At 40.0% G+C, this 20,519-nt stretch overlaps 1 protein-coding gene across 1 annotated transcript in view; it reads right to left on the bottom strand.

Moving 5' to 3' along the window:
* Nucleotides 1-20,519, bottom strand: part of LOC135209751 (holocytochrome c-type synthase-like) — a 48,980-nt gene that overhangs the window by 16,417 nt on the left and 12,044 nt on the right. Inside the window, 4 exon segments of the mRNA XM_064242541.1 lie at nucleotides 4,957-5,069; nucleotides 5,924-6,103; nucleotides 15,890-15,936; nucleotides 15,939-16,083. Of these exon segments, the coding sequence (XP_064098611.1) occupies nucleotides 4,957-5,069; nucleotides 5,924-6,103; nucleotides 15,890-15,936; nucleotides 15,939-16,083 (485 nt within the window).

The raw sequence follows: 20,519 nt of genomic DNA, 5'->3' as shown, positions 1-20,519 counted from the left end.
ACGCGCCTTGGGGGATGCTGGGAGTTCACGGAGTGTGTGTTTTTGTTTACAATCATTACGCAGGCAGGCGCGCAAGCGTGAATTTCTTTCTTGCCGCACTAAAAAGTATCTGTGACACATCTCAGAAATTATTTCGTCACTGACATAACTTGCCTATTCAGTTAAACATGGCAATCATTAGCCAAGCCTACTAACTAATTCTGTAATACTCCATGTGCTTAAAGGTTTTTGAGAAACGACCTTTACTAGCTGCATTTTCATCTCCATGAATCTCACAACCTAAAAGTCTGAACACCAAAGTTTGATAATTCTCCCAGGAGAGAGTAATACATAACTTTCAGTCCATTTTCAATCTGTGAAGACTAACGTTAGCAGTTTGCACCTGAAAATCAGACTGCAAATGGATGCAAAACTACTGGCTTTATCATTGTTAACATAAAATTAGGAAAACTTTTCCCCCTTTGAAAAATTTTTAAGATATACTAAATCTAATAACACTGCTGATTATACTCCTGTATTGATTGGAAACATAAGATTTTTTTTATGTTCTTTATTCTGTAAGATTTTTCACAGGCAGACCTAATTAATTGTGATCAGGTTTTTACAAATGTTTGTTGTGTAGCACTGGCACTGCACTCCATCTGATTGGCTTATACAGTACTACATATTTTTTACAGAATCTGGAAAGGCAAAATGCTACAAACCAAAGCCCCAAACATTTAAAGCAACCCAGCAGATAATGGAAAATTAGAAGTAATGAATAGAATACTAAGAATAAAGAACATAACAAAGTAAGGCCAATATTAAAAACCATATCAAAAAAATAAATAATCAATGAAATGAAACCCATGTAACCTTGCTAAAAAAAGAAAAAAAAAACATTTGCAAAAAGTTGATATTCTGTAGTTGCAACATTCAGTTTACTGTATGTATTAGGAGGGCCATATAAATAATTTTATCACAACTGGAACAAAGCTTATTGATAACTAATGTGGTGCTGAATCTTATGGAAGAAAATGCAAGGCTGTTTGAATTAATTTGAATATTCATCTACTGTTCTGCTTAATGGTGCACGGTATAGTTTGGGAAAATTTTAAAGGAGAGGAACGTTATAAGACATCCAAAATGACCTCATTAACCCTCTTACGCCGAATGGACGTATTAAACGTCGAGTCAAATGTCTCCCGTTATGCCGAATGGACGTATCATACGTCGACTCAAAAAAGTTTTTTTTTTAAATTCGCGGAAAAATACTTATAGGCCTACCAGGCAAAACTTTTGAATCACGCGCCTTGGGGGATGCTGGGAATACACGGATCAAGGCATTGTTTTGTTTACAATCACTACGGAGGCGCGCAAGCGTGATATCTTTTCTTATCGCACTAAAAAGTATCAGTGACACTCTCAAAAATTATTTTGTCACTTTGACATAATTTTTGCACCATTTTAAAATTATCCTTTACATGAAGTATTATATGAAAATGTGCGCAATTTCATGTAAAATACAAAAAAAATACTCATGATTGTAGCTTTTATCTGTTTTGAAATATTTTCATATAAATAACGATAAGTGCAAAATTTCAACTTTCGGTCAACTTTGACTCTACCGAAATGGTCAAGAAACGCAATTGTAAGCTAAAACTCTTATATTATAGTAATATTCAATCATTGGCCTTCATTTTGCAACAAATTGGACGTCTCTAGCACAATATTTCGATTTATGGTGAATTTATGAAACTTTTTTCCTTTTCTTACGTTCGTGCGGTAACTCTTCCGATAATTTTTTTGTGCGATTGTCCTAATGTTTGCACCATTCTAAATTTGCCGTTACATAAAGTGTTATATATGGAAATGTGCGCAATTTCATGCACAATACAACTAAAAACAACCCGTGGTTGTAGCTTTTATCAGTTTTGAAATATTTTCATATAAATTAACGTTAAGTGCAAAAACTTTCAACTTTCGGTCAACATTGGCTCTACCGAAATGGTCGAAAAACACAATTGTAAGCTAAAATCTTATATCTAGTAATATTCAATTATTTACCTTCATTTTGCAATGACTTAGAAGTCTCTAGCACAATATTTCGATTTATGGTGAATTTATGAAAAAACAAAACATTTACCTTACATCCGCACGGAAACTCTTCCAAAAAAATCAGAATTTTTTTTGTGCGATTGTTGAAATGTTTGCACCATTTAAATTAGCTGTTACATAAAGTTTTATATATGAAAATGTGCACAATTTCATGTAAAATACAACTAAAAATGATTGAAGGTTGTAGCTTTTCTCTTTTTTCGAGATATTTGCATATAAATCACGATAAATAGAAAAAAAAAACCACGTTCGGTCAAATTGACTCTACGAAATAGTTGAAAAACGCAATTGTAAAGCTAAAACTCTTACGGCCTAGTAATATTCGGTCATTTATCTTAATTTTGAAACAAATTTGAAGTCTCTAGAACAATATTGTGATTTATGGTGAATTTTGTTTTTGAAAAATATATTTAACTTCCCTCCGCGCGCCGATTCGCGGCCGCAAGTCTCCGAAATGCGTACATCGCATTATCCTAATATTTGCTCCTTTTCATATTAGCCATTTTATAGAGTTTCATATATCAAAATGTGTGCAAATTCATGAAGAATACAATAAAAAATAATTGAAGGTTGTAGCTTTTCCCATCTCCGAATATGTGCAAATAAAAAAATATGTATATAAAAAGTTTCGACATTCGGTCAACTTTAACTCGTCCGAAATGGTCAAAATCTGCAATTTCTATCTAAAAACTCTTACAGTATCCTAATATTCAATCTTTGTCTTAATTTTGAAAACAAATTGGAAGTCTCTAGAACAATATTTAGATTTACGGTGAATTTTTGAAAAAAACATTGTTTACGTCCGCGCGTTACGAATTCGTACATCATTTTGTGATAATATTTTTCCGGTGTTGCTTTATTGTTTTACAATGTATTATATATCAAAATGATTGAAATTTAGTGTAAAATACAACGAAAAAAAAAAGTAACTCGTTAGCTTTGACCGTTTTTTTCCACAGCGTGATTTGAATACAATTATGTATGAATTTTTTTTTTTTGCTACCATATATCGCATTATTTACATATGATAATGATATTATTTTTCATGTTTCTGATGGTTGCATACTAAACTTCAGGCAATGACAAAAAAGGAGCCAAAAATGAACTCTTAATCTTCAAAACTATGCAACGCTGTGATTTTTTGAAAAAATTATTTTTTCCGCTTCCGCGCTCACTCCAAACCGGCTCCGGCATATGGGAGAGGTTTTTGATTTTTAGGGCTTCGGCGTAACGAGGGTTAAACAACAGTGCCAAATACATAGTTAGGTCTGTGATAAGAAAAGAAATATAGCTCAAGTTTTTACCCAGTAACTTAAAGATGCAAACAGTTGAGGATAAATGCAAACAACTGAAAAATAAAAGAATTAAAACATTTCCCCAAGATAGACAATTACCTTAAAATAAACTTTTTTTAATGCAACTGATTAGTTAGACATTCTTCACAAAAATTAATTTCTGTCAGGGAAAAAAGCACAAATTCTAAATTAGTAAAAGAACAATGTTAATAAAAAGAAGTCAGGTGGGGGTAGCTCCAGTTTTCTAATAATAAACATATTTTAAGTTTTTGACTAATTTCACTATAAAACTCTGTTATGTAATTCAGCAGCAAGAGACCTACACACAGGAGATGGGATTGGTACAGATAGAGTACCATTATCAGTGTCAGCAACAATCTTGCTTTCAATGCTAAACCTCACACTATAAAAAATCACACCCAGTTGAATAGAATGAGTGATAGACAAAAAAGAAAAGAAAGACAAAAAAAAAAAAAATAATAATAATAATAATAATAATAATAATAATAATAAAATGGATAAGGGTCAAGACCTGAAAATAGAAATAAGAAGGATATGGGATATGCGAGTGGAAATTGTACCCATAATCATAGGAATACTAGGCACGATCCAACGATCCCTGAAAAGAAATCTGGAAAAATGAGAGGCTGAAGTAGCTCCAAGCCTCATGCCTAGAAACAGCGCACATAGTAAGAAAAGTGCTGGACTCCTAAGGAGGCAGGATGCAACCCAGAATCCCACACTATGAACACCACCCAGTCGAATTGGAGGACTATGATAGATAATTAATAATAATAATGTACTAGTTACAATCACCCATGATCATTATTTTCATAAGAAATTAACAGAATCCACAAAGTTACCTTTCAAAGCACTCCAGAGCACTGTTCAATACACCATTACTGCTAAACCCTATCACCCAAGGTGAACTTTTATCTGAATATATTAAGTTAAAGAGGAAAATGTAGAATTTTTTTGCCTTGGGGGCCCCTAATGGAGCACAGATTCCTTCCTTCATGGGTGGCTTGAGGATACTTAAAACTCAGAACATTCATAATAGCAGAAGTAATCATGGCTCTGGTCTGGCACCAAGAATGGCCAATCAAATCTTCAGGGTGGGCCCTACTATCCTGGACTGCCCTTTGGCCCCATCCCTTAAAAGAAGTTTTATCTTAAGAATGTACTTGAAACATCTTGCCTTGGCACAGCCACATTACCTTATAAAAATGATTTCCAATGGGTATTCAAGCCTTTTAATCATAAAATTCAAATATCTAGAACTGATGTGACCTCTTCAACCTATCCTTTAAAATCTAGACTAAAGAATAAAAAAAGCAGCCTAATATTAATTAACCCTCTTAGTCAATAGGGTTTCTCAGGTCTTGGCTGTCCCAGAGCCGGAACGTGGTGATATTGTGGTTTTACTCTGTGAAGTACTATTCATACAATGGTACTCATTCTGGTGTCAATTCAAAGCAAAATACTTGCACTTTGGCACTCAGACAATGGTCAAGTATCAAAACAATTAATAAAACCTCAACAGGTAATCCTAAAGAACCCTTACCCAAGCCAACTCCTCATTCTAGCTCGTGGCGAATACTCTGTTGCTTTGCCACCAAATCGTTTCAGTTTTGGATTGCCACACTCATGCTTATGGAGAGACTCCCATTTCAGCACCTGAAATTACAAAAGATTTATAAGAAAAGGAACAAATAGAGTAATGCATATTCTACAACTCATATACTGACACCATCAAAAATGACAATACAGGAGTGAGTAGACATGGCAGGTAGTGACCCAAGGGATATTAAACAGCATTCAGAAGCTCAGACCAAGGAAACGTACATGTATTTTGCATGTATAAAGTACATGTATTTTGCATGTATATCTTGGGACCAGCGATGACAGATACTGACCCTGCTTTGGACTATGGCATGTCTAAGAAGTTTGGATATGAAACTGTACCTTTACTCTGCTTGTTTATCTAAGGACCACTGATGACAGAACTCGACCCTCAACTAGACTAGGACCTAAATAAATGAGTTTATCACTGAGATAGACTACAGGGCAATGCAGCCAGTATATTTATTCTTAAATAAAAACCAACATCCCCAGCCAGTGAACCATTGAAATATAATAAGTATGGCTACAGCAATAAGATAACGATTAAAAATCACAAATCTTATTGTGGTATAGTACTTTTATTTGCTATAATTTTCTTTTCAATATGCATAATGTTCAGCTTACATTTGGTTACCCTGACTGGATAATTGACAATAGAAAGCACGATACACCATTGCTTTCTTCAATGTGAATTCTGCTACACATCATCACAAGTTCACATTGTCCCATTTCAATACACTGCATCTACAGAAGAATCTTTTCCTGCACCCAGATTCCAAATAATTCCTACTGCTGCATTTCAAATGTACAGCCATAACACCTATGTGAGAAAGTGGGTATTTTATGCTGAAAACAAATGCTGCACTTAATATCCATTGACTGATGAAAATGCATAAAAACACACTTACTTCTTGCCATGCTAATTCATTATTGACATTATGTATGCTGATTATGTGTTCCATGTCCTTCTGGGAGAGGTCATCATCTTTCCATCTCCATCCTTTTCTCAGCATTGCATTCCAAAACATTTGCGGGGAGGGATATACCCAGTGATCATTGTTTGTATCTGCTTTCGGAATAGTTGATACCTGGAAAAGAACACATACGTACTTGTGCACTGTGTGAGGATACTATTGTTTTTATCTACACTTTATACACTGATGATGATGAATGCAGTATCTGAAACAAATGACTTAAACAATAAAAGAATAATATACACATTTCCATAGAATAAAAAATAACATACTATTCATTATGACAATGCAGGTACACCAGTACCTATATAATCCAAATCAACTAACAAAAGTAAATAAAAGAAAAAAACACAAAAACTGATAAATTCATAGCAATATCGCAGGCATTACTACCATAAAACAATCACTTTATATTTCAATATCTTATGTTTTTATCCACTGTATTTACCTCTTAATTTATCTTTTTTTCTAATAACTGATCTCTTCTTTCTGCATTTCCTATTATCTTATGTAACTTATTTTAAATGAATACCATACTCTTTGGAAGCTTGAATTTCAAGTCAATGGCCCTGTAGGCTTGTCCTATATGTATAAGGTTTTATTTTCTGAATAATAATGAATAATAATAATATGCTGGAAGAAGACCTTCCTTAATACAGGTTTTATTGAAAATAATGGCTATTCTTCTTGTTACTGACTTTTCTCCTGTACTCAAATTGGCTATTAAATGTGGGATTCATGTAAAAAAAAGTGGTATTTGTCAATTTGAATATATTATACAAAATGCAGTAAGCCTAATCGACTAAAGGTAATAAATGAGATGCTCTGAATTCACTCTCTCTCTCTCTCTCTCTCTCTCTCTCTCTCTCTCTCTCTCTCTCTCTCTCTCTCTCTCTCTCTCTCTCTCAGGAGTCCTTAGCAACAAATTCTGATTGACTAACTGGCTCAGCTGCTGATCCCCTGTTGGCAGATGCCTAGAGATCAAATGTGGGTCCTATGGGGATGCTGCAAAAGTCACTCAGACCGTCATAAGGGAAGGGCGCCTCTCCGTGCAGGATTCTGATTGGTTGGAGGAGGCGGTGTCATGACGTCACTACTTGCCGAATTATCATTTGCTAGTTGCTGTTGTGTGATGTTATGCCTGGTGTAATCTGGTGTTTCTTGATCTGGGGTGTCTTGTTCAGTGGTCGCATCGCATAACATCACACAACAGCAACTAGCTAATGACAACAGCAACTAGCTAATAAAAACGGTCTGAGCGACTTCTGCAGCGTCCGCATAGGATCCACCTCTGATCTTGAGGCATCCACCAACAGGGGATCAGCAGCTGAGCCAGTTAGCCAATCAGAATTCATCACTAAGGACCCAATGCTGTGCATCAGACTATATATACTGTAGGACTAACCAGAAAGAGTCATTTAATATCTTTTTGTCTAGTAGGCTTAAGATCCAATGTGTACTGCATTTTGTATAATATACCCAATTTCACAAATACCACATTTTTACATGAATCACTCATTTGGCATTTTAATAGCCAATTTGAGTACATAAGAAAAGTCAGTAATATGAAGAATATAGAAACTTCTATACAAGATAAAGGTAGCTGAAATAATCATTATTTTTAATATTAATAATATGATAATAATTTCCTGGTAGTTACCCTTCATTTGAGCATCTTTATTGAATTTGATTGCTGCTATAATGCCATTCAGCTTAAAATAATCTTTTTCTAATCTTCTGATGTTGTCTTTTTTCTTCTTATGGAAAGCTGAGGATAAGATGTCCTAATTCCTCTAGCACCCAGCCTAAAAGCCTGCGTCACACACAAAAGGAGTCATTCCAACACAGGCTTTCACTGGAATCAGACCTAAGAATATGTTCCTGGGAGGAACCCAGAAATGGCAACAGAAGCAGCAAAGGAATAAGGACATCTTATATTCTACCTTCCAAAAGAAGGAAAAAACATTAAAAGATTAGAAAAATCACAATTTTTGAAAGTAAATTGTATTTTTCCTAACTACAAACCTGAGGTCCTTTACAATGGGAATTGCTCATTGCAAAGTTGGAACACAGCCATTACAACTCTTGAACAAGGTGATTAGGCAGTAACTACTGCACGGGAGGAGGAGAGACCCGCCTGCCTGGATGTAAACATTCCACTTAGTCTTTAGGCCAAGGTTTCAGATTGAGGGGTGGCATGAGGTGAGCATTAGTGTAAAGGACCTCAGGTTTGTATAGTTAGGAAAAATTCAATTTACTTTAAAAAATTGTGATTTGTTCCTACACGATATACAAACCCTCGATCCTTTACAATAGGAAGACTCACTTATTGGAGGGAGGAATCTGAGTGAGTCTCTAGAACCTACTGGAGTTCAGCACACCTGAGCTACTCCTGGTCGAAGAGTGAGGAGGAGTGCCCTGTCTCTTGACAAATTGATTAGAGTATAAGAAATACAAGATCAAGAGTCAGACTTCTGGGCCTTTTCAAAATAAATGAGGAAGCATAACTCATACGAAAAAGGCAGGGAAGAATATTAAGAGTCGGAGGCATCAAGGCAGAGAACTGAAAGGGGTTTGCCTTTCTTCCCTTGCTAGAGAGGAAGAAGTGGGATTGGTTCCATGACTCTAATGAGAAAAATAGAAAGGAAGCTCGACATGTAGACTTAGCACATCAGGCACCAATCCAGCAAGTGTAGGTTCCAGTCCTATTCTCAACCTGAAGGAAGAGAAGTAGAAGGACAAGGAGGAGGAGGAGGAGAGCCAGTCATTCTTGAATCCTTCTCACATCTAGAACCACACACCTTTGGCAAGATGCAACTTGTCCTCTTAAAGGAGCTGGGTAAGAAAAGATGACTTGTTAAGCACCTACCAAAGATCAAGGAAAAAAAAAAAAAAAGATTCCAATTACTTGTGGGCAAAACCCGAAGGTAGCAAGACACAAATGTGGTTCGATGAGACCTTATCTATCTTCCAGTCCAATATATTCTTTGGAATTAAAGGAAAGGACAAGCCACTGATACCGTGCATTCTCAGGAAGCATACAGGTGACGTCGTCGCCAGCTGCAAATAACCTCCTCCCGATCTAGCAAGGCCAAGAGAAAGACATGTCCTTAGACACTTCTTCCTTGGCAAATCAGTACTGAAGAAAGGTTATTATTCAAGTTAAGGGTGTTGAGTTTTCCGCAGTTACAGCAAGAGGCCGATAGGACAGAGTAATGAATGATCTGGATCATCAAATACAAAGTCAAAGGTGCAGGGGTTCATGAAGGCTTCAATCTCAGCAACAGATGCCAAATGTTTCGACATCCGAGACGGAGTCGAGACATGATACCTATTTTTGAAGGATGATGTTGAAGATGATCCATGTAAATCATCTATCCTCTTTGCCAATGCTGGAGAGATGCAGTCTTGAAAAACAAAACTCTGTCTGATGATTTTTGCAAGGGCTTGTGGATCCTAAACCAAAGTAAATGCCATCCAGAGGCCTGAGGTGGCTGTGGTGGCAAGACAGAGAAGTTTTTCATCACTAGTTGAATCTCAACTCAGAAGAAACAATACTACTTATGTGAAAAGACTAGGGAGAATGTGGCTCTACATCTTTCACAGTGACTCAGAGAGAAGTTAACTCTCGCCATTCTGATCAGAGAAAAAGTCCCATCAATGACACCAATCAGTGAAGACAGCTCTAATCCCTGGAATGTTACAGAGGACTGAAAGAGTTATTCACCTATTTCATCAGTGCTCGGCAAGAACGCCTGTGCTTGCAATGAAGGCTGGAATTCTTTCAGCCATGAAAACAAAGGGATTGTACTGCCTGAAGAACCGCTTCTTGACTGAAAGTTGATTCAGGAAGGAACTCTTCTCTTACCCTGGAAGAAGAGTTAGTAGGTCAGGCAACAGGTGAAATATTCTGTCATTCATTTCCAACGCAGCGTGAACAAATATTGGTTGAACACCTTACGAATTAGAAAAATGCATATAGAAGACAAAAACTGTCGAGTTTGTCTATTCTGAGTCATTGAATGAATGAATGATTGGATCTGAGTCATTGCACTGGCCCATGTGTCAGCTGCAATGGAGCAGAAGACTTACAGACTTCTATTCTACCATGGGGTAAGAAGAAAGATGATAATGAACCTATCGAGACATCTGTCTGATGATTCTCACAATGGCATGTGCAGAGCACAAGACAGGAGCTTTAAACGAGAATCAAATACCACCCAGAGACCTTAGGTCTGTGATGCCCGGACAGAGGTTCATATCAGTAGTTAACCCTCTACAGAGGAGAAACGACACTTGCTGGACAAAGAAGTTTATATCTATATTAGCAGTTAACCCTCACATTCCAACTTGGAAGGTGTTCAACTTATAAAGCTATTGAGTGCACTACAGTTACACTTGAGCACCTGTATGTTAACTGAAACAGGAGGGAATGAAACCCTCTTGTTCGGAAATAATGCCACTCCTGTGGTGTTGATTAACAATACCACTGGGTGTCTCTAAATCAAACCTGTAAACTCTCAGGTTTCCTGAGTTTCAAGATAATTATGAGGAGGTACTTATCGTCTCAGTCACACACCTGAAGATAACTGTTCTACAGGTATGTGCCTATTACTCAGTCGGTACATCTGATAATAGATGCATGTTGTGGGGCGAATATAGTACATGTATATTCAAAGGTTCCTGTTGATCGAGCACCAGGCAAATTCCTTTCTCATCCTTTGAAAGAGGAAAAGGAATAAGGACTGGTAGCAGACCACCTTCATTCTCTAATAAAGAGAGTGAAGACAAAGCTGTCCTGAAGTGAGGCTTCTATGGTGACAATAGGACATGAAGACAGCTAGCTCTTAGCCACATTGATTGTTCTCAAAATGGTAACTCTGGAGTTTTGGAAGTCTGATACTTCCTGAGTGATACCCATCTTAAACAGCTTGGGCATACGTGTGGCGAGATCCTAAGACTGAACCAGGAACACAGGCTCTCGCAACACAACTGGGGAGAAATCTCTGTAGAGTTCCTTTTATTCACCTCTCCCTTCCCATTGTAACTTCGGAAGTAGAGGAACAGGAGAAGGTGAATAGTAGAGGAACCAGCAGAACCAGCAGGATGGAGCGATTTGTGCACAATCATCAGCTTCCAGCAAGTGGCAATGCACGTCTAGGAAAGCGTCTTCACCTTGGCGAAAACGCTCCCTGAGGAGAGAGCAAAGGTTCTCACTCGCAAGAGTATTCACTTCCACCGAACTGGTTCGTTTGAGTGAGCACGAGTGAGAGTTGAGAAATGGATACATCTTCATTTAGCCTATAGCAACACTAATGCTAGTGTTGACAAGCAGGGGCGAGGCACTGTATGACACATGAACTTCTGCCCTGTGCCAGAATCGGGACAGTGAGCTGTCTCTCCGGCACCGACTTGGATGCAAAATCCTTCACTGAGGTTTGAACATTCAGTGTGTCTCACGAATGAAACCCCAATGGAGCAATAGTTCTGGAGGGGGAATCCGTGGACCCAGTGGTAGGCTGGAACCAAAGTCTGCATTCCTATGGCCCCCAAAATGCTAAACCCAGTTCAGGAGAGCTTACAGGAGATCCAACTGCTTCCTGTGTAAGGAGGCAGACCCTTCGAAGTCCCATAGCAGGCTTCTTAGGGGGCAGAGAGGCTACCTTCTTCTTCTTCTTACACCGATGAAGTCTTAGGAGAAGGGGAGGAGGCGGCAGAAGACGACGACAACAAGGATGAAGATGAAGACACCTTTCCTAGACTATTTGAATGTGTGACGAGATGATCAGAGGATTAATCTTGAAACACCAACCTTTGTAGCCAAATTCTGAAAGTGAGACAAACTCATTGGAATTCTCCGAGAGGGTTCGGCGACCAGGTAAGGAAAAGGAGCACACTACTTGTCTTGCTAAAAGAACCAACAGGAGGGGTAGATCAGGGGCAACCATCAACCTATGATGACTGCAACGTGAGAAAGGTGGGTAATTATGCCATGACAAAAAACCAACCTGAGAAAAGCAGAAAGTTCACTCAGACAGAGCCAAGAACTCAATTCAGCCGGTCCAGACAGGTTGACCCAAATCAAGTGTACTGAGCAGATCACAACAATGAAAATATGAGAGATAATTATCAACTAAGAACTATTGCTTCCTCCCACATTCACTAGTCTCCTTCGAGGCTGAAGCCCCTTAAGAAGAAGTACAAAGAAGGATTCTGCGTCTGCTGTCCTACATGCTCGTCGGACCTACGGGGTCTAAGACACAAGGATGAGATCTGACCACGCACTTAAAAAAAACAAAAGTGTGGCAGGCAGTGTTGAAACACCTAAGTGTCTCAGCACTTCTTCATGTGCCCACACCAGACTGGAGAGCAAACTCCCCTGAGACTTCTCTCGCCTTCCGAGCACTCATGATTCCACAGAATCTCAGCACTCAGCAAGTACCAGAACTACTGATGAAATCAAGCGCTTAGCAAGACTCCCGACTCTCGTAAGAACAATCCAGGAGTATCTTGTCTCACCCGAGTGGTCGGAATTCCCTAGAATCTGAGCGTTTGGCAAGTGCCTTAAGTACCAAGTAATTCATGCTCAGCGAGACTCCTGAATCCCACAAAAGTGCATTGGGGCCACCATGTCTCGCCCTCCAAGTGCTCATGATTCCAAAGAATCCAAGAGCTCAGCAAGCACCAGAAATTCAAATTAATTCAAGCACTCGGCAAGACTCCCGAATCTCGTAAGAACAATCATTGGGAGTGTCTTGTCTCACCTGAGTGCTTAGATATCACAAGAAACCAAGCACTCTGGGAGCGCCATAAATTCCAACAAGGAATTCAAGCTCTTGGCGAGACACCCAAATCCTATAAGAACAATCACGGGTCGGGAGTGTCTGTCTCGCCCGAGTGCTCGAAATCACAAGAAACCAAAGCACTCGGCAAGTGCCAGAAATTCCAAGGGATTCTAGCACTCACAAGATTCCCGAATCTTGTAAGGACGATCATCAGGAGTGATCCTCTCTTAACTTCTGAAGAAGTCGAGGAGGAACAGGCACATAACCAGTTTTAGATGCAGACATCTAAGAACTGGATTGAGAGTGCAATTCAATAGAACAGGCACTCGAGGCTCCCAAAGATTGAGACCCCATAGGAGGATGCGAATTGGATCCAGGCGGGAAGAGCCACAGAGAGAACCACTGCCTCCTCAGAGAGATGCATTCCCTTACAAGTTCCATATAACTTTAAAGGGAACTCTTCCCCACTTCTCCTGGTATTTGAATCCTCAGAATTGAGACACCAGGTGGGAACCTGCTAAGCACTGGCAAACACTCAGTGAGTGCTAGCAGTCATGTTGGCAGGAAGAGACAAAACATGTGAATGTTTCGCCCTTTCTCTTGCCCTGTGCCTGAACTGGGATGGTGAGAGGTCCCTCAGTCAACAGTTCGGGATGCTTGCAAATTATTAAAAACATGAGCACTAAGAACGACTTGCGAACAAGTGCCCAACACAGTAATCATCTGGAGGTGAACCTCTAGACTGGTGACAGGAATGCAAACCAAAGCTTGCGCTCCCACAGTTCCCAAAGCACTAAACCCAGAGGGATGCAAATCAGTTCCCAAGCCCGAAGGTTGGTAGGAGCCGACAAGAGATCCCATTGCCTTCGGGAAGGGGGGGGGGGGGGGGGGGGGGGGGGGGGGGGGGGGGGGGGGGGGGCAACCTTCCTCTTCTTCGGCGAAGGGGGCCGATCGGGTTTCCTGGGACCTCCTTGAGCCTCAGAAAAGGAAAGGAAGGGCAGTGGAGGATGACGTTCTTCCAGACGGCTTCTTTAAACAGGATGATGATGAGATATCAGCAGTCGTAGTCAGGAATCACAGGGTGGCGGGGGGTAGAAGCTGTGATAGGTCGCCAGCACAACAGTAGCAATCTAAGAGCAGCACAACAGTAGCAATAAGAGCAGACAACAGGGGAGCCACACACACACACAACACACACGAAGGTCAGTGCCGCAGCATGCTGGAGTGTCACATTTGCACTCCATGAGTGTTAGAATAACCAACACAGTGAGATATCCAACCATATAATGCTGTGTTCTATTACTGTTCACTTTTAGCCTGAAGAAAAAAGAAAATATGATTAATAAAAAGAGACAAATCTCGTCCCGAAGGAACAGAGAAGACCCCTGAGAATAAGTCACCTAATCACCAATGCGCCAGGGCCCCCTCCTTGTTCGCTTATGAAGGAGAAAACACCAAAAGGAAAGAATACCGGAAGAGAAAAACAGAGAGCGAACACTCTGAAGTTTAATTTGGGTAAATTCTGCTACAGCGCAAGCTCAAATGTCATATTCAATAATGAACAACATACTGTCGTGCCCTTAATATCAAAGGGCATGCGAATGAGATAAAGGTGTATATTACACCCTTGGCGCCGACCCTGAGACACACTCTAGGGTAAGGAGGTTGCAAGGCTATCACAAAAAAAAATATCACAGTACAGGTAGTCCCTGGTTATAGGTGGACTTGGTTAATGGCGATCCGTTTTTATGGCGCTTCTCTAGCATCATAAAATAGGCAATTTATGGCGCCATAACGTGCAGCATTTCGGAGAGTTATGGCGCCATAACATAACTAAAAGAGGCGCCATTAACCCTCAGTGAACGGGTAAAAAAATCAATGCAGCTCCTTAGCAAACTTTGAGGTCAGCCAATTTCCAAAAAAAACATCAATGGAATCAGGAAGATATGCAAATGCATATGGTGAAAGAAGAAAAACTCTAAAAAATTTTCCCTACCTCCAGTTGAAAAAACTATTTATAGTCCCTTGTGGGACCTCTTTTACAAGACAATCATAAATTTTACCAACTTATGTTTTTTTCTAATAAATAATTCCATTTTATTTTGTAAAATTATAATTACAGCTCCACACAATATCAATACAGATAAGAAATAAAATCAGTAATAAATTCTTGGCATATTTGTTGAAAAATATTTACATAAATTTACTGAGAATGAATTTAGTGACTTTTTTATTTGTACGTGTTTATTCTATTACTATTTCTTTGCGCTTCCCTTTGCAAAATTACATTCACAACTGACATACTACGTATTGTAAAAGACCAGAAACAAAAACCAACAGCAACCCCTTGGTATATTTATGAGTAAATTTACAAAAAGATGTCTTTTTGCGACAAACGCAGTTACATTCTCCCTTGAAGAACTGAAGTGCCTGAGATGCCAGATTCATGATTTTTAGCCAGTGTAAAAGTTGCCATTGGTAAATTTATGGGCTATAGAAGTATTGGCACCTCTTTCCCGCCCGTTTCTTTCCATATCGATGGCACTTAATATTGCTTCTCTATACAGGATCAATCGATCTACACCCCAAACCTGTTATTACTAATCCTGAGAAGCTATTCGTCCATAAAGAGTTAACCGGTTATCAGCACCTTAAGTGCCATAAATCGCCACATTTCCGTAATGGTGGTCTCACTTATATCAGCACCCGTCCGAGAACAGAAACCCCCGCTGATGACTGGGACTGCCTGTATTTTCAAGATATAGATAAAACAATAAAAGAAAAGATCCCACCGGGAATACGAGAGTTTTAACAGCAGTCAGGCAAAAGCTCACAAAAACACGTCTGCATCGCATGATGGCCAAAAGCAAGTGGAACGCTACATCCAGGCAGGCGGGTCTCCCCACCTATACGGATAGTTACTGAAAAAACCACTTTGTTGAAGCATTTTAACGGTTGTGTTCCATTCACTATAAGTAAATTACTATTGTAAAGGGACCGGCGAGGGTTTGTATATTTGTGTAGGAAACAAAGATTACTTTAAGCTGAAAGGTATGGTAACCGCAATCAAATTTGATAAAATAACAATAATACCAATAATTAATAATAATAATACTTGTCTTTCAGTTGACAAATCAAACGGCTGATCCGGAGCAGGTTTCGATTAGGATAAGCTTCCATGTTGAGTGGGTTGATATCAACATACTTCCCAGCATATTCCTTCCCAAAATGCAGACCTGCCTGGTGAGCTGGACCACCAACTGTACTGCTACCGCCACCACTCATAGGACACTCCGTGGGGAATTCCATCTGCACAATAAATATTCGATTAATTACACACTAATTTACAGCAATACTTTAAAAGTAAACAAAGCAAGAAGCATGACATTTTTATTATAATAAAGTTTTATGTATTCTTACCCTGTAATTATATTGCTAAAGTTTCCTCTTGCACAGCAGCTTAAATTCAAAATTTTGCAGGAAAAATCTTCACAGTCAAAGCAGGTGACTAGTCCCCCGCAACCCTTGCCCCCTCAACGGGAACTCCCGGAGATACTAAGCAAATGAGCTCATTCTGTTCCTGCCATGTGTCCATAGGATGGGAGGCAGGAGGGCTCCGATCATATAATTACTGGGTAAGTATATATAAAACTTTATTTCATTATAAATAAATGTCATATTTATATAATAAACTTGCCCAGTAATTACATCACTGAATGTAACATTGATAGGAGGTGGGATACATGAACACATTCTACCTCAAATCATTAAGTCATTTAATGAATAGAAATACAGTGGTACCTCAAGATACGAAATTAATCCGTTCCGAGGCGGCCTTCGTATAATGAGTTTTTCGTATCTTGGAACACATTTTACATGTAAAATGGCTAATCCGTTCCAAGCCCTCCAAAACACCCCATTAAATTTCATAATAAAGCTAAATTAACCTATAAACAATGAAATACTACAACAATTTGGACCATTCAATACCTAAATTAAGAATAAAAATCCAAAACCTGTAATAAAGGAAAGTATATTTAGTGTACAAGAAATATTATTATTGTAACGTAAAATGTCGAAGCTTACCTTTCGAGTGAGGCTATCTCCGATAGGGCTGGGCGGGGCAGAGGCAGGAGGGACAAACGGCAGATGACGTACGTACGTACGTTACACTTAACTTTACGAAAACACATAAAAAATTTAAGGAAAACCATAAAACTAAAATTTACGAAACACCTTAACAAAACTGTAACACTTAACTTACAAAAATCTAGAATTACGTAAATTTTTTTTATTTTTTCAACTTTTTTTTTTTTTACGTAGGTCTTTTTTTTTTTTTTTTTTTTTTTTTACAGAATTTCAACTTCATCAACACCGCTTTCAACGTTCTGTTTTTCATCACTTGGTTCTCCTTTTTGCTTCAACTTTTCTATTTTTTATCACTTGGTTCTTCCTTTTTGCTTACTCCTGCTAATGCTGAAGGCCTCTTTAAAAAATAATGATCCAAGGAAGATTGCTTCTGCCTACTTTTCATGTTCCTGAAACGACTCAAGCAAACGTCATCGAACTGCGCAAGCATACGACCTGTGTGAGCCTTTTCAGGGTGTCTTTTTTCGATACAATTGCACTTTATGAAAAGCGCCTAGAATATCCTTAATTTCTGCCGTGTCATAGGCTCCTCCTCCTCTTCCTCGCCGCTGGCAAGAGAACTCCTCTTGAACGACGTTAAGTTGCATGGCCTCCAACTCCTTCAGGTCATCCGTCGTAATCTCCTCTTGGTGCTCTCGAGAAGGTCGTTGATGTCGTCCTCGTCGACGACCAGCCCCATGGACTTGCCGAGTGCAACGATCTCGTCAAGATCTGGTTCCAAAACAGTTTTTTTCGGGATCATCACTGTTTTTCTGACTCTGCAGCACCAGCTTCACCCACGTCGAATCCCTCGAAGTCTCTGGCGGATACGGCATCAGGCCAGAGTTTCCTCCACGAGGAATTCAAGGTTCGCCTCGAAACCTCCTGCCAAGCTAGGTCAATGAGTCAGATGCAAATGACGATGTCGAAATGCTCCTTCCAAAATTGACGCAAGGTGAGGTTTGTGGTATCGGTGATGTCGAAACATCTCTTGAAAAGATGTTTCGTGTACAGCTTCTTAAAGTTCGCTATCACTTGCTGGTCCATGGGCTGGAGGAGAGGGGTGGTGTTGGGCGGAAGAAAAAGAATCTTAACGAAGGAATACTCCGCTAGGATATCTTTCCTCGAGGCGGCCAGGAGGGTAGGGGAGGGGCATTGTCCCAACACCAGCAGACATTTCAGGGGAGGCGCCTCTCTTGCAAAAAACTCTTCACAGTGGGGCCGAAACACAGATTTACCCACTCGGTGAACAAAAGCTTCGTTACCCAGGCTTTTGCATTAGCCCTCCACATGACTGGAAGCTTCTCCTTCAACACTTTTGTGGGCCTTGAAGGCTCGAGGAGTCTCAGAGTGATACACCAGTAGGGGCTTCACCTTGCAATCCCCACTGGCGTTCGAACAAAGTGCGAGCGTAAGCCTGTCTTTCATAGGCTTATGCCCGGGTAGCTTCTTCTCTTCCTCCGTGATGTACGTCCGACGAGGCAATTTTTTGTTTTTTTTAAACAAAAAAGGGCCAGTCTCATCACAGTTGAAAACCTGCTGAGAACTGTAGCTTCCTTGGTCATCATCCCGTCGAAAGTCTTCTTAAATGCTTCGGGCCAGCTTTCGTGTCCGAAACTGGCAGCCTCCCCCATGACGCACCACTGAATGGATGCCAGTCCGTTTACGGAATTTCTCGAACCAGCCATGCGAAGCCTTGAACTCTGGGGTTGGCGTTGAAGTCCCTTCCCCTCCCTCGTCTTCCGCCTGCGCAATCAAATCGCTGAAAATAGCACTGGCCTTGTGGGCTATTGCCGTCTCCGTTACTGTATCGCAAAGCGATTTCTTGTCTTTTATCCAAATGAGGAGCAGCCGTTCCATCTCGTCGTGCACATGGCTCCTCTTGCTGGACAAATAGTGATGTGCCCTTCGATGGTGTAGTTTTTGCTTTGATGGCATCCTTCTGTTTAAGAAGGATGGTGCCTATTGTCGATGGATTACGGCCATATTCCTTTGCGATCACACTCAATCGCATACCAGCTTCGTACTTCTTTATGATCTCCATCTTTGTCTCCAAAGAGAGCATGCGCTTCTTTCCGTGAATTTCAACTTTCTTGGACCCATGACTACGTTAATTTACGTAAAGTTACACAATGTACAGTCTTCGCACAACACAATAATATGTACTGCAACGAAATCACTAACGAATTTACGTTACTAACGAAATCGTGGAGCGAATGAATGCCGATTGCGTACGGTAAAGTTTCGGGTGCGGAGTGGCCGAGCTAAGGCACGCCAACACGTACGTATAGAAGATGCATGATGGGAGGGATGCTGTCCAATCAGAGAGAAGGATCTCATGGGCTTGCTAGCATCAGGAACCAATGGGAGAGCAGGAGGATGGTGGCGAGTCTACTATAACTAAGATGGCGGCGTGCGGCGCGAGTTTCAAAATTGTTATCGGGCGAATCTCGGACTTTCAGAAACCTTTCGTATCTTGAAAAAACTTTTCGTATGTAGAGCAGTAAAATTTTTCGCATTGGCTTAGTAACTTAGATTTTCGTAAGTTGAGCCTTTCGTATCTCAAGGTACTACTGTAAATAAAAAAAAAAGGTTGCTAGCATTAAATACAATGCTTGTAGTTCCTTGTTAGCAAAGAGAGCCTTCAGTAGAAAACTGCCTCTGACTGGTGCTCAACCTAACCTGTAGAGGCATGGCGGTAAAGCCATACACCGCCTCTACTTAAATGGGAACTTTTCAGTGAAGGAGTTGTCCTGATGGCTGGCAAAGTATCAGGGGAGCTTTGCAGTGCCGGAAGTAATCTGATGGCTAGCAAAGCATTCATAAATGCCCTTACTCTGGGTGCATCTCTGGTTGTTGCTCCAGTTAACCTGTAGCAGTGTGGCGATAAAGCCGTGCAGTGCCTCTACTCAAGTGGGAACTTTGCAGCGAAGGAGTTGTTCTGATGGCTAGCAAACTATCAGGGGAGCTTTTCACCATAGGATATAACCTGATTGCTAGCAAAGTATTCATACGTCTCCTTACCCTGAACAAAGTAGTATCACTATGAAGACAACCAGGTAAAATTGTCACCTGCACTGAAATAAAGGCCACAACCCATCACTGATTGTGATGGGAGCTCCAGGTAAATTGTAACCCCTGGCTCTCACAAGTCTTGGCACCTTACTACAAGGTGAATAAAGAATAGAACATCCTATACGTTGTTCTGCGATGCCATGCCAGTTACTCAAGTAATCACAAGGTACTACAAGAATCTAACTGTTTTATCTTCCTTCAAAAAAGTGAGAAGTGAAATAGATTCCACTTCCACTTGGTTGATTATAGGACATCAGGAGCATACTGTGCCCAAAAGCTAAAGAGGTAGAGGTTGTTCCCACGTTTAGTTCACTAAAAGTAGGACTTTATGTCCTTAGATGGGGGGGGGCATACAGTGCCCAAAAGCTAAAGAGGTAAAGGTTGTTCTCATGTTTTAGTTTTCACTAAAAGTAAGCTTTATGCCTTTAGATGGGAAGCAAAAGGTGATATTGCCAGAGACTGAGGTTATGAAGAGCCTGACCTAAGTGCTTCCAATCCGGCTCAGGCAAAATCAGAAAAACTAAAAAAAAATAGAGCTTCCT

Source organism: Macrobrachium nipponense, chromosome 38, assembly GCF_015104395.2.
Source record: "Macrobrachium nipponense isolate FS-2020 chromosome 38, ASM1510439v2, whole genome shotgun sequence".
In the NCBI taxonomy this organism is placed as follows: domain Eukaryota; kingdom Metazoa; phylum Arthropoda; class Malacostraca; order Decapoda; family Palaemonidae; genus Macrobrachium; species Macrobrachium nipponense.
This window is presented reverse-complemented; position numbering and strand designations above follow the sequence as displayed.